Here is a 13355-nt window from a genome sequence, read left to right as displayed (position 1 = left end):
TTAAAATGGACAATTAGATGTTTTCATATAAATATAGCAAGAATATACTAAGCCAGGGTGAATCCAAAATTAGTAAACTCTATAGGCTATGGTTGTCCTAATCTTTTTCATGTCTTTTGATTGCAAGTGTCTATTATTATAAAGAGATAGACATGGTACTAGCTTTGATCTTCTTCCTTAGGGATATAAGTGAAACTGCCTGCACATTCTCGTAAGCTTCTTGTTTTAATTACAGTGTATAACATTACGTTTCATACAATAGGAAGATATTTTAAATAAGATTAGTTTGACTATCTCAGAAGTGCGGCATGAAGCATTAAATAGGATAAATGGAAAATACATACGCACACAACATATTTAGCTTTTGATTCAAGGAGCTCAATCTAGTGGATATCTTCTAAAATAATCACCTTGAAATACTGAAAATTCATTCATTTGAATCATATAATCAATGCTTTTAAAAACCGACCTTGAAGTGGAATATGTGGTTGAAAAATAAATAGGTGAGTCATAGCAAGCTATTCTTAACTGATGTTTCCTGGAGGGATAATATGAAACTGTCCCCAAAATCACAGCAGTGCAAATTGTCTTTAAAGGTTGGAGCTTGCTTAGCAAGCTGATAACATAGGTTCGTTAAGTAAATCCTCTTAAGTCTATCTTATTCCTAATACATATATACACACACCCATATATAAATATTTGAATTAGGATGGATTTGCATACACATCTATACATGTGAATATGTATTGAGGGTGGTTTGCATATTTTCCCAAGGGATTTTCTTCTGAGATTTTCCCCCTAGGGATTATTCTGTATCTGTGGTTCAATGTAGGTGTACATTAATACAAAATGAACAAAATACTTAATTGTTAAATTACACTTTTCAGTTTTACCTGGATTTTCATCAGTCTTCGAAAGAAATCTTTTCACAAATTCCTAGTTGATTCCTTTTCCAATTCCCCATAGCAGTTACTCTAAACCTTCACCTCTCTTTCCAGTTCTACCTTTTCCCAAATTTCAAAAAATAACCTTGCTTTTCAGTCCTTTGAAAAAACAAGGTCAGGCAAGAATACCAGCTTCCCTACCAGCTAATGGTTTATCTATTTCATATTTCTATCGTTTCTTCCTGAGGGCAGATACTCCTACTAGTGTTTCAGTCCTCATTCCAGTCCCATGAGTTTTCCTTGGGAAACTGTTCCACTTTCATATCCTTGGGCTGCAGTTCCTCTTCTTTCATTGGCACCTTTTCCTCAGCCCATAAGCTTACTCATCTTTTCAGAACTCACCATACTGGAGTGCTGTCAAAATGACCCCCTTCCTCATTCCAAGTCTTGATATTTCACATGTTTTTAGTAGAGCTCCCTTTCCCTTGCCCTTCTTCTACTGTATCTCTGGCTATACTTTCTGTCCACTCTGTCTCCTGCCTGACCTACTCTTAGATCTTTGCCCTCATCTCCTTTTCCCCACCTCACTTTAATTTCATCTACTTCTATTCTAATGGTTTTTCACTGTCTTCTCACAGTTCCAGGTCTGTTCCATGTTTCTAGCTTTGATTATTCTCCTGAATTTCAGACTTAAATGCATCACTGCCTGATGCATATTTATTCTCAAGCATCTCATACTCATTATATTCCCCCAACAGTTGAAAAGTCATACACTGAGGGTCAAAGATCTGAATTTAAGATTCTGACATTTAATGAGATGGCGAGCAGAATATTTGACTTAAGTTTCCTCATCAAACACTGTCTTAAAACTCCATTTCACCAATGTATTTATCTACCAACCAATTCTTTCTCATATACATAATTGCGATAACATTCTAATTGATCTCCTTGTTTCTGCCTTCACTTCACTGAAATCCTTTATCCTTTAAAATCCTTCACCGAAATCCTTTATCCTTTAAAAGAGTAAGATTGTCTCTTTCCTCAGAACCTTTCAGCAGTTTCCCATTTGACTTTTAGTAAAACTCAAGCCTTTATCTGCTGCCTTAAGCCCTATATTTACTGATTTCTTGACCTCAACTCTTTCTACTTCTTTTTCTCCAGCTATTATGATCTCCTTAGTGTTCCTTTAAATTTGCTGGGTACCCTCCTGCCTCATCGTCTTAGTATATGACCTTTACCACGTGATCTTTTTTTAAAAAAATATTTTATTTGTTTATTCATGAAGACACAGCGAGAGGGACAGAAGCAGAGACACAGGCAGAGGGAGAAGCAGGCTCCATGCAGGGACCCAATGTGGGATTTGATCCCAGGACCCCAGGGTCACGCCCTGGGCTAAAGTAAGGTGCTAAACCCCTGAGCCACCCAGGGATCCCACCACATGATCTTTTATCCAAATAGATGCCACCCTTCCCTTCCATAAGTCTTTATTTCAATTGTTAGATATTCTGTGACATATTCTCTGACTTTGTTTAAAATTATATCTACAGCCTCCAATTCTTAATCTCCATCTCTGTTTTACTTTTCTCCATAGGTTCTTATCTTCTAATATTCTATACATTTAACCCATTTATTTTATTTTTGTTTCTATTTTGCCACTAAAATTTAAGTTTTGTGATGACAAGGATTTATGCATTTTTTAAAAAATGTATCCCCAGTGCCTAGAACATAGTGGAAACTCATTTATGATTGTTGAATAAGTAAATGCATGAACACATTAAGATAGGGATGGTGGAAGTAGGAATGCTTTTGAGGTTAAAAAAAAAACAACAGTATAAAACACTAATTATTCCCCCTATTATAAATACTGTTATTAATCCACTGCCCCCATGACCAGGCTCACATGCACATTACTTTTTTTTTTTTTTTTTAATATCCCTATGTTTTATCTTGGTTTGGGGATGCTATACAGTGAATTCCTGGGGCTATTTACTTAGAGATATATTTGAGCCTTTTAGCCATTTGGTCACCAATTCTTAACTCTTATATTGCTTGGAGCAGAGTCTCCATCATAGTCCCCATTACTTTAGTTCAAATATTAGGAGCTTCTCTTTAGACAATTGCAACAACCTCCTGAGAGATGACTTTGCACAATAGTTTATCATAAGTAATCTTTCTTAAGTACTTTTGTATGACTTCAAATTATCCACAAAACATTTCCTACGGTAATCAAGGTCCTTCATTCCTTGACTCTTGAGTTATGTTTTTGAGTTGCTATTTTCCAACACCATAAACAGTTCTTTATGGTCCTCTTTTATTTTTTTTACACTTTCAATAAGTACTTATTGATTGTTTACTGAGTCAGGCATGATACAATGGTACTTAGCAAAGCACCATCTCTTTTCCCTTATCCTCATAGCAATTTGTTATAGTTTGGGAGGTAAGAAGGAAGAAAACAATCTAGCATCCCAAGATCATAAATCAAATGCAGAGTAGCTATGGGTAGAATGAACATCCATTCTGATTTTTCTGGAATAAATTTGGTTTATGCTTGTTTTCCAGTAGAATTATTAATAAACTTTCCTTCATCTTTAAAATTCTAGGTCTCCTTGTCTATAAGCAAAACAGTTTGAATTTTATCTACATTAACCACAAAAGTTATGTGACGATCTAAAGCAAAATTTAAGCCCTCCTCCCCTAGCAGTGAAACATACTTATAAGTATCACACAGACTGTTTGTGGGGAAAAAAAAATCAAGGTTTTATAACCTAAATGTCATTTTGATTTTAGAAATTTTTTGTTTTAAATACATTTTAATAACTAGTTTCTTAGTTATATTGTCACTCTACTCCTTGTCTAGATGCCCTATCTTTATTCTCCACTCATCCAAATCCTACCCATTTTTAAAGTAATGCTTACATACTCAAACTATTCTTTGTTTTTGTCTTCATTTCTCTCTGTGGTTTCTTTCTTTAGCAGTTATTTTATTTATCATTTATTTGGCAACTTGTTGTATAGAAGTACTTTTTTCCTCCTGTATATGTTGGCACAAGCAGTCTGCTGGCTGGATCCTTAAAGACAAAGATGGTAACTTCTACATTTTTGTAGCACCTATTTTAGAGCCAAATACAGAATATGCTCAATCAACTTAATATAAAACAAAAACAAAAAAATCTCAGCTATGATATCATTGGTAATAAGTGTGGTGGCATTGATGATGAATTTAATGGAAAATATAATAAGATAAAATAATAGGAACTTTCAGGTAACATCTATAGTTTGAAAGTGGAAAAAATAGTTATATATCCACAAGCCGTATGTATGTTTGTGAGTATTTGTAATGCATATTACTGAAAATTTTGTTGGGGTCAAGAGAGAAGAGCTTGAAGGAGAGAAAGGAAAGATAGACTATATTTTATCCCATTCTGTGGAAAGTGCATCGTTAACTCTGAATATTACTGGGGGAGGGAGGGTCAATTAAGTTATGATCTAATGCTTTCATATCACTTAGAATTTTTGATACATATTGAAAAAACTATTTACTGATAGATTTTTATCTTGAATCATTCCTGTATATACATAACAAAAGTATAAGTGATATCAACTGGCTAAGATGTTCCTAACACTTCTTCACATTCAGAGATCATCAATTGTAAAAAAATCATACCTATTTCAGACATTTAAAATATTAAAAAAGTAAATATATTATTGAATGGATTCACAGTGTATAAGTGAGTATATTGCAAAAACAAAACAAACAAGATATATGATGAGTTTACTAGAACTTGAGGAAAGACTACAGATCCTAAATATTCTGAAGCCATAGGAGGACAATAATGTGATTTTTAGATACAACCAATTATAGAAACCTAAGTTAGAGCAAAGCTTTATGAAAGTTTGCCATCACTTTTGCTGTCCAGTAGAAGCTGTAATCTGGGAAGTTGTAGAAAAAAAAAAAAAAGAAAAAAGAAAGAAGAAAGAAAGAAAGAAAGAAAGAAAGAAAGAAAGAAAGAAAGAAGGAAGGAAGGAAGGAAGGAAGGAAGGAAGGAAGGAAGGAAGGAAGAAAGAAAAAGAAAGAAAGAAAGAAAGAAAGAAAGAAAGAAAGAAAGAAGAAAGAAAGAAAGAAAGAAAGAAAGAAAGAAAGAAAGAAAGAAAGAAAGAAAATATGTTAATGGGTATCTAATTGATGTAGAGAGACATGAAGCCCCAGTATCAGGATGGGTAGTTAGGAACTGCATTCTCAGAGATGGAGTTTAAGCACAATATTTAATTTTTATTTCTGAATTTTCTTTCTCTTGGAGCAGAGGAGGAAACTAAAATTTCTATACTCGAGAATGTCTGCTTTGGATCAACATCTTCTATAAAACCCACTGGCTGTGATAACCATATGCCTTATCCAATATGACCAAACTTCTAGTCATAAACACAAACAGAATTCTTAACTATTTTCTGAACAGATTGTGTGAGACCACAACATAGTCAATTCTATCAAAATTATGTGGTTGAGCTGGGTGGTTAAAATTAAGATAAATAATTGGTTTAGTTTCGCTACTGAACAAAAAATGTGGATCACACTCATGTACCTTTTATGTATTGCTTTCCCACATTTCATCTTTGTACTGCTCTTGTGTTCATGTTCAGATCATTCATATTTTATTTCGAAACATTTTCATTTTCAGATCAGCAGTTGTGTGATCCTGGTGAATTTCTTTGCCACGATCATGTGACTTGTGTCTCCCAGAGCTGGCTGTGTGATGGGGACCCTGACTGCCCTGATGATTCAGACGAGTCTTTAGATATCTGTGAGTAGAAAGGTTCTCATGCCATTCAGATTTACCTTACATGTGAAACTAAATGTCAGTTGTTTTCACAGATGATGCTGTTCTAGTTGCTTCTTTTCTTTTCTTTCTTTTTTTCCCCAAATATCCTAAGAAACTTGAAACCTTTTGCTTGTGTTTTCTTTAAAATGACTATGTGAATGAGAACATAAAATGCAGTTTTGTAGGTGTGGATTAATTTTTGAACGGAAGAAAATGCAAGGTTAATTATTTCAATATGATTGTGTTACTGCAAGAAAAAAAAATAACTTGAAGAGGAAAAAAAATCCTTTACAACATAACACTAAAAAGGAATAAGACCCTCTCCAATAATTTATTTCACCCATTTTGAGACAGAAGAGCATATAGAAGGAATAGTAAAGTAATCAAGTTGAGCTCCCATATTATTTCTGTTAATGTCTTCAGGCACCATACAAATTACTGAACATGTTTTCTTTTGAAACAGCAAGACAGAAATTACATTTATTCATCCATACAGGGAGGTTCTTTGACTTTATAATATTACATTCAGAAGCCCTTGGCATATGTGGATCCCAACTGTAAGAGTACCACTTCATCTAACTTGGAGTCCGTTAAGGGTTTTGCATACATGAAAAATGCCACTAAAGCAAAACTATAAATAATAGGGCCACAGCTAAATCTGTTACACTTTTTTTTTAAATTTCCACTGTCATATGGAGTATGAACAATCTCCTAAATTTTGGTATTGGTATTTCTAGCACTTCAGGTTTAGTCTGTGCACCCCCAGCAACCAAGTGTGCCAGTTTATCAGTATTCTCAAAGTAATCACATAGTGCTGTTGGGTCAAAGTGGGGAAAAAAAAAATCCATCATCCCTCATGCTTGATATTGTGAGAAATAACAATTACTGATTCTATTTTCCATTTCTATTTACTTGTTTACAAGTCTTGCAGGCAGGGCCAATATAAGTTTTGATGAAAATCTTGCCATTAGAAAGCAGCAGCAATGATTATTCATTTTCTTTATGTTTGCTAGCATTTTTTTTAAGTTTCACAGCATATGGGTTTTTGAATATTTGCATTAATTGCTCCTTCCTTTGAACAGATCACTTCTTCTATAGAAATAGGTTGTAGTTGCTTACCACATTTGTAATTTTCACCAGTTTGATTCAGAAAACCTTTGCTATGCTAGTCTATGCTAGACTCCCTATAGCATAGAAAAGTTTCTCAGCGTGATAAAAGAAAAAAAAATAGGTTAATGGGGAAAAAACTCCAATGGATAAATAAAATGTAGTAAATCCATACAAAAGAATATCATTGGCAATAAAAAAGAATGACATACTTGTACAAGCTACATGGATAAACCTTGAAGACATTTTGCTACGGAAAAGAAGCAAGTCACAAAAGTCCATGTATTTTATGAATTAATTCATATGAAAGATTTCAAATAGGCAAATCTACAGAAGTAGAGTGGTTCTTAGGGCCAGGTGGGGTTGGAGGAAATGAGGATTGACTGCTAATGAGTATGGCATCTCTTTTGAAGGTGAAAATGTTCTAAAATTAGATTGCAATGATGGTTGCACGACATTGTTAATACATTTAAAAACATTGGCTCATACATAATAAAATGGGTGAAGTGTATGGTATGTGAATTATATAATAATAAAGTTTTTAAACATGAAAAAGATGGAGAAACATCTCAGTAGTATGGCCATGTGTACAGATGGCATAGTAATGAGAAAAGACAACAATAATAAATACACTGGGCATGAAATATAGAAGTAGTGGGACTCTCCCCTATTTAAGTACCATCTAGGAGTTTTCTCCTTGTTAGTTGTAAGGGAGGGTTGCCATGGCACAATCAGAATAAAAAGTTACATTTTTGAGTTTTGGGACTAGAATCTTGTGTTTCTGCTCTGATCCTTCCACAAAATTGCTAATGGGAAAAATGACAGAGACATGAGAGACCTTTGTGGAGTGCATGGGCAGGAAGGCCATGTTAAAGGGAAAAATTCTATGGAACTATATACTTGGAACCAAGCAAAAACAATTGAGAAGACATGGCTAGAGAGCCAGGACTTTCCTTTATTCTGGTGGAGAGTAGAAAATAATGATGTTACTTTTGTGCCGAAGAGGGAGTTCAGTAGGAGACTCAGCCTGGAGAGGCTTGTAATAAAGAGGAGTAGCAAGGACCTGTGTCATCACAACTCAAGCCCAGAGAGGAAAGAGACCTTGCAGTGAATGCTAAAGTGGATGGATGACAAGTATCTCCCTCCCCCACTCATGCCCATTCACACCTTTCAAAAGGGCGGACACCCATCAGGACCACACCAATGGACTAGACCTGTGTGTGCCAGCCAGCATCCACCCTGACTGGCATTTCCAGTGAATAGTTGGAGTATTCACCACAGTGTTGTTAAGTATTTGAATGTCCACCCTGCCTGGAAAGTAGATAGTACCTTGGGTTTTAGAAAAGGTAGATCCTTCATTCACAGAGATTAGGGGCTTTAGCAGCCTGAGACCTTAAATTAGAAATTGCATATGGGTCCATTAAAGATACAGATAGATTTTTCTGCTTTCTTAAAATATTTTTAAAATGAAAATTCATACCTGCTCAAGATATTTTTTGGCAGTTTTTAAGTAGTTATTTTCCTCTCCAATAAAATTTGATGAATTCTATTTAAAAATATTTCTTCATTTTGGCAGTTCTTACTCTATCTTTTAACAACAAAATTGCTGAATATCCTTAAAGGAAATGTTAAAACTATTCTTATATCAGTGTCGTTACATAACAAAACAGAGAGATGACTATTTCTCTACCTGAGTGCTTGATCTGTGCTATGTATTTGGATCTATTTAAATTAGCCTGCTCGAAATAAATGGTTTCAGTCGGTACCCATTGAAATATGGACAAGCATAGAAAAAAGCTTTATGAAAAATATCAGAGTTTTTCAAATTTAAATTTCTCAATCCAGATGTTCACAATTACCATTTTCTCTAATCATAGTACTTTGTAATATGTTGTTTTATGATATTCATATGCAGTCATCACTGATCTACATAAAATAATTGCATAATTTTATAATTATATAGATGTATACATTCAATGTGAAGATAAATACTAGAAATCGAAAACCTTGGAGACTGATTCTTAGGAAGGATAATTTTGTGCTCAGTGTATGAACGAGAGTGTGTTATCATCTTTCATTTGAAGACAAAGTGTGTTGTACCTACAAAATATTAGATGAAAACAGCTGATGCAATACATTTATTTTTCCTAAATCCTCTTAACCTTTAAAATAAGAAGAGCAATATATCATCAAATTTATTATGATGTGGGAAAGCTCTGCAATGACAACATTCTAATAGGAGGAAAAAAATGAGTATTTTTGAGGGAAAAAAAGCTTTACTTGTGAAATGTCAATGATTGAAATGCTTTCGAAGATAAACACGCATGCAGAAAAACAAGAAATTTTGAACTTAAATGAAATTTATGTATTTGGGAATTTGATAGGTTAATATGCACATATATTCCTCTTCTGCTTAGGCCCAGACTCTAGTAAAAAAAAAAAAAAAAGCCATAAACAAAATGAAACAAAACCCAAAACCCCCAAACTTTCGTGGGAGGTTGGTTTACTACTAAGCTGACTGCATGTTGGGATGAATTTTTTCAAATATGCAATTGGAGAAATTTATTAATTTATATTCTTACATTGGATGTGAGAAATGATTCTTTAGCCTTCTATTAAAAATAAAACCCCTTATTTCTCCATATTATTTAAAGTAATTTTTCAAGCATCTAAATGGCTAATCATCTTTAGGTTCTACAAGGCGATGAGAATAGAAAATCAGGAAAATCACCATCTTCCTACTCAGAGCTTTCAGTCTAGTTGTTAGCCTAGCATCGTTGTGTGTGACAAGAATTAAAGTGAATGGCGATAATGTTTATTTGTGGAATGAAAGCTTCGCACCACCTGTGGCAGAGAAGTCTTCTTGAAAGGCACTTTTATTCTGAAGTATTCAAAATTTAATTCCTTCTAGGATTTTCTGTTCAGTGCTTAATGATACTTCCTTTCTAACAATCTGCTTCAGCTGACGTATGATGTTTTCTGCCAATCTGATGTTAATATACTTAAAACTGGATTTTTTTCTTTTTAAGTCAGGAAGGTATTAGTTCTGCTGTTTCTTTTCCTTCCCGAATGCCCTACACTGCACCCTTTTAGAAAATCATTTAGGGTGCCATTGGATTACATATCATACTTTGGATATAATGACTCACTGGCTAACAAAGGAGAGTAAAAATGGCCTGAAAGGAGGGTATGATTTGCAATAGGATCGTTGTGATAATTGGTACATTGACTCTCCTCTCTCCTGTCCTTCTGAGAGGTCAGCTAACATTTTCCATGAAGCACCAGATAGTAAATATTTCAGGTTTTGGATCCCATATGATTTCCATTGTGTATTCTTATTTTGTGTTTATTTGTAAAACCCTTTAAAATGGGAAACCAAAAAAACAAAAAACAAAAAACAAAAACTTTCTCAGCTTACTGTCTATACAAAACAGGCCACAGGTGGGATTTGGCCAGTGGGCTGTAGTTTGCCAACCTGTGTTGTGGTGTCGGCACTGAACTGTCCAGTATGGAGTTGGGTCTGTGCCCAGGTACTGCTGCCACAGGAAGCAGCATAGCCCCTCACAGTAGAAATATATGGCACAGAGCTGTGTGTGTATCCACTACCATATGGGGCCAAACTCAGGCAATATGGTGGCATCTATAAAAACGTGGGCCTTTCTTCTATTTTTGCATATCACCTTATTGGTTAGGATTGCATTGGACACAGCAGAAACAGTGACTTACCAGGTAGGGATTTGTTGTTCTCATTAAAAAAAAAAAAAAAAAAAAAATGCTTCTTTGCCCATTCTTAGCATGGAGCTGTCAGTCTTATAGTCAGAGCATGACGACTTCACCCATACAAGTAGATAAGTTCATTTCAGGCAGAAAGAAGGGAAGGGGAAAATGGAAAAGGCAAGTACCAGTCTCTCTGTTTGACAAAATATCAAGCTCAGTGGATTTCTGCTTAAATATCCTTGGCCAGAACTGAACATATGAGGTGTGATGCGATGAGTATTTTTGCCAGGGCCCATTGCTTTCCAAAATAGAATTAGTGGATCTGCTATTAAAGAACAAGGGGGAGAATAGCTATTGGGTAGGCAGAGATACTAAGCAGCATGTGCCACAATGTCCTTTCAGTCCCCTTCCTTCTTTCCACCTACTGCATGGGAGGAGGCAGGCACAGTGTGCCATCAGAGCTTCTGAATCGCACCTGCTTGGCTCCAAACCCAGTTCCTCTGTGAATATTTTCACCCTTAGGCAATTGACTTAACCTTTCCAAGCATCCATTTCCTCATCTGTACAAAAGACATCTGTACCCACCTCACAGTAAAATGCTTATAAGATAGTATCTGTTGTGGGGACTCTGGATGGCTCAGTTGGTTAAGCGTCAGACCCTTAATTTCAGCTGAGGTTATGATTTCAGTCATGAGACTGAGCCCTTGTTGGGCTCTAGACTTGCCTAAGATTCTCTGTCTTTCCCTCTCTCTCTGCCCCTCCCCTGTTTGTGCCCTTCCTCTCTATATATAAAAGAAAAAAAAAAGGAAAAAAAAATGTGTGTGTTGCATAGTAAAGACTTTCTCCACCACACACCTTAACCTGAGAATCTTTTTTTTTTTTATATTTTTTTTTGATAGAACGTCCTAACAGCCCTCTCTCTCATTCTTACTGAAAATTGGCTTTATTCTCTAAGGATGTCACTAGGAATAGGATTAATCTACCACATACAGTCATTTGATTTAAGTTGTTAACAGTTTTTAATAATTAGGTATGTTATATTCAAACATTAGGACAAATATGGTATCAAGACTATTTTGGGACAGGTGGCTTTTTTCTAGGAACTCTTCCAAAAACATCATGTTAACCAATTGACTAAAGTTAAAATACATGGCTTCAAAACATTAGTGAATAATCATATTTAACCAACGCCGCAGTCCTGAAATTAGAAGTGATCTCATTTGAAGAAATGAAAAAACTGAGTTTAGTGTCCTCTGTCCTCCTATACATTGGCTGTTATTGGTGAAGACAGTTTACATTTCTTTGAACTTGCTTTCCTTTTTTTGTGAAATGCTGAGGTAAAGAAGGATGGAACTCCTCAGAGGACCTCTTAGGCCACCTAATTTAAAAATATGATGTCATCTGAAAACCACAAAACGCTATCCCAAAAGGGTTATATCACACTGACATGGGGAGTGATCACTTCTAATTGAATAATGCAGTAAAAATAACAAGTCTCCTGGGTAATAGGAATAGAAGCATTAATGAAAAATGAAAGTAACTGAGTTATTAGAGTGGATGTTCCCCTGCATGAGTTGACCTCTTCTTCTATTGTGTTTCTAGTGTGTGGGATTTCAAACTTTATTTAGATAGGAAGATATTAATGAACTTCTTATATTTATACAGTGATCTTTCCCCTAGGATATAAGGTAGAAATCCTTTTATAATTTTTTTTCTAAATTTTCTTTCTTTGACAGAGGTCAGAGAAAGAAAATGAAATTCAAGTGGGAGGTTATTAGCAAACAGATCCTGCCCTTTAAAAATATATAGTAGAATAGAGCAGTGAAACTAGACTACAGGACAATGAAATGAATGGGAGTATGGCGCTTGTTTCTAAGTAATAGTGATTTAGAGGTCACTTTGCAATGAGCTAATATATGAGAGCCACACAGCTAAGCTTTTCTTCAGGTAGAGAAGTTCAAATGATCTTACAGATTAAAGGGAAAGCATATGAGGCCCATGAGGACAGTTTATGTCTCTTTCAATTCTTTTTGTTTTGCTCTTCATTTTATTCTGAGACTCCTCTCTTTAGCAATGGAGAGGCCAAAACATTGACCTTTCTTTAATAATAAAAAGACTCCTAGTTAAGCATTGATATGGAAGGGTGACAGAAAGGTGGGGAAAAGTGTAATTATGAATTGAAAGAATCTGTCTAATGTTGGTTCCTTTTCCTAGCACAGTGGGGATGGGTGGAGGGTGACATTTCTCTTCATTCTGCCCCACAATGTACTAATGGGTCTCTGAAAGTCTGCCTCTGCAATTTTAAGAAAGCTTGATTGGAGGCATAGGTGATAAAACCGAGTACTTACAGTTCACACAGGCAGAGCAAGAGCAGCATTTTTTAAAAAAAGCCTCACTTTTTGACTCAAGGAGTCACTGCTTGTTGGTTTTCTGATCTAAGATCACAGGTCACAGGATAAAAGGGACTCATGTCCCTCAGCCTGGATTGGAAACTATAGGGAATGCAAACTTTGAAATGTTGTAAAATAAAGGGGGTAAAGCAAAATAGATAAATTCCACAGACAACTCTGATAAAATCTCTTTGGCTTAAGGGATGATGTACTGTAAACAAATGCTCTTGCAAGGCTCTATAGGGACAGAGCTGAAGGCTGAACAAGGAGTCTTCTTAGAAACTATTCAATCCATCATTTATCTGCAACTAATCTAGCATTTGGGGTTGTAGATGAAGGCTTTCTAACTTTCATGGGTGAGCAAATTTCTTCCCGGAGGACGTTTTATTCTTTATAGTCAGTATATAAAATTTACATTTGACTTTCACTCAGAAGTGCTT

The 13355-nt window shown here is 35.2% G+C and overlaps 1 protein-coding gene across 8 annotated transcripts in view; it reads left to right on the top strand.

The window, feature by feature from the left end:
- Positions 1–13355, top strand: part of LRP1B (LDL receptor related protein 1B) — a 1828472-nt gene that overhangs the window by 329802 nt on the left and 1485315 nt on the right. For all 8 annotated transcript variants that reach the window (XM_077861563.1, XM_077861564.1, XM_077861559.1 and 5 more), the window contains exon 2: positions 5561–5683. In XM_077861563.1, the coding sequence (XP_077717689.1) occupies positions 5561–5683 (123 nt within the window). The remainder of the gene's footprint in view (positions 1–5560; positions 5684–13355) is intronic.

Source organism: Canis aureus, chromosome 20 (genome assembly GCF_053574225.1).
Source record: "Canis aureus isolate CA01 chromosome 20, VMU_Caureus_v.1.0, whole genome shotgun sequence".
Classification (NCBI taxonomy): Eukaryota; Metazoa; Chordata; class Mammalia; order Carnivora; family Canidae; genus Canis; species Canis aureus.
This window is presented reverse-complemented; position numbering and strand designations above follow the sequence as displayed.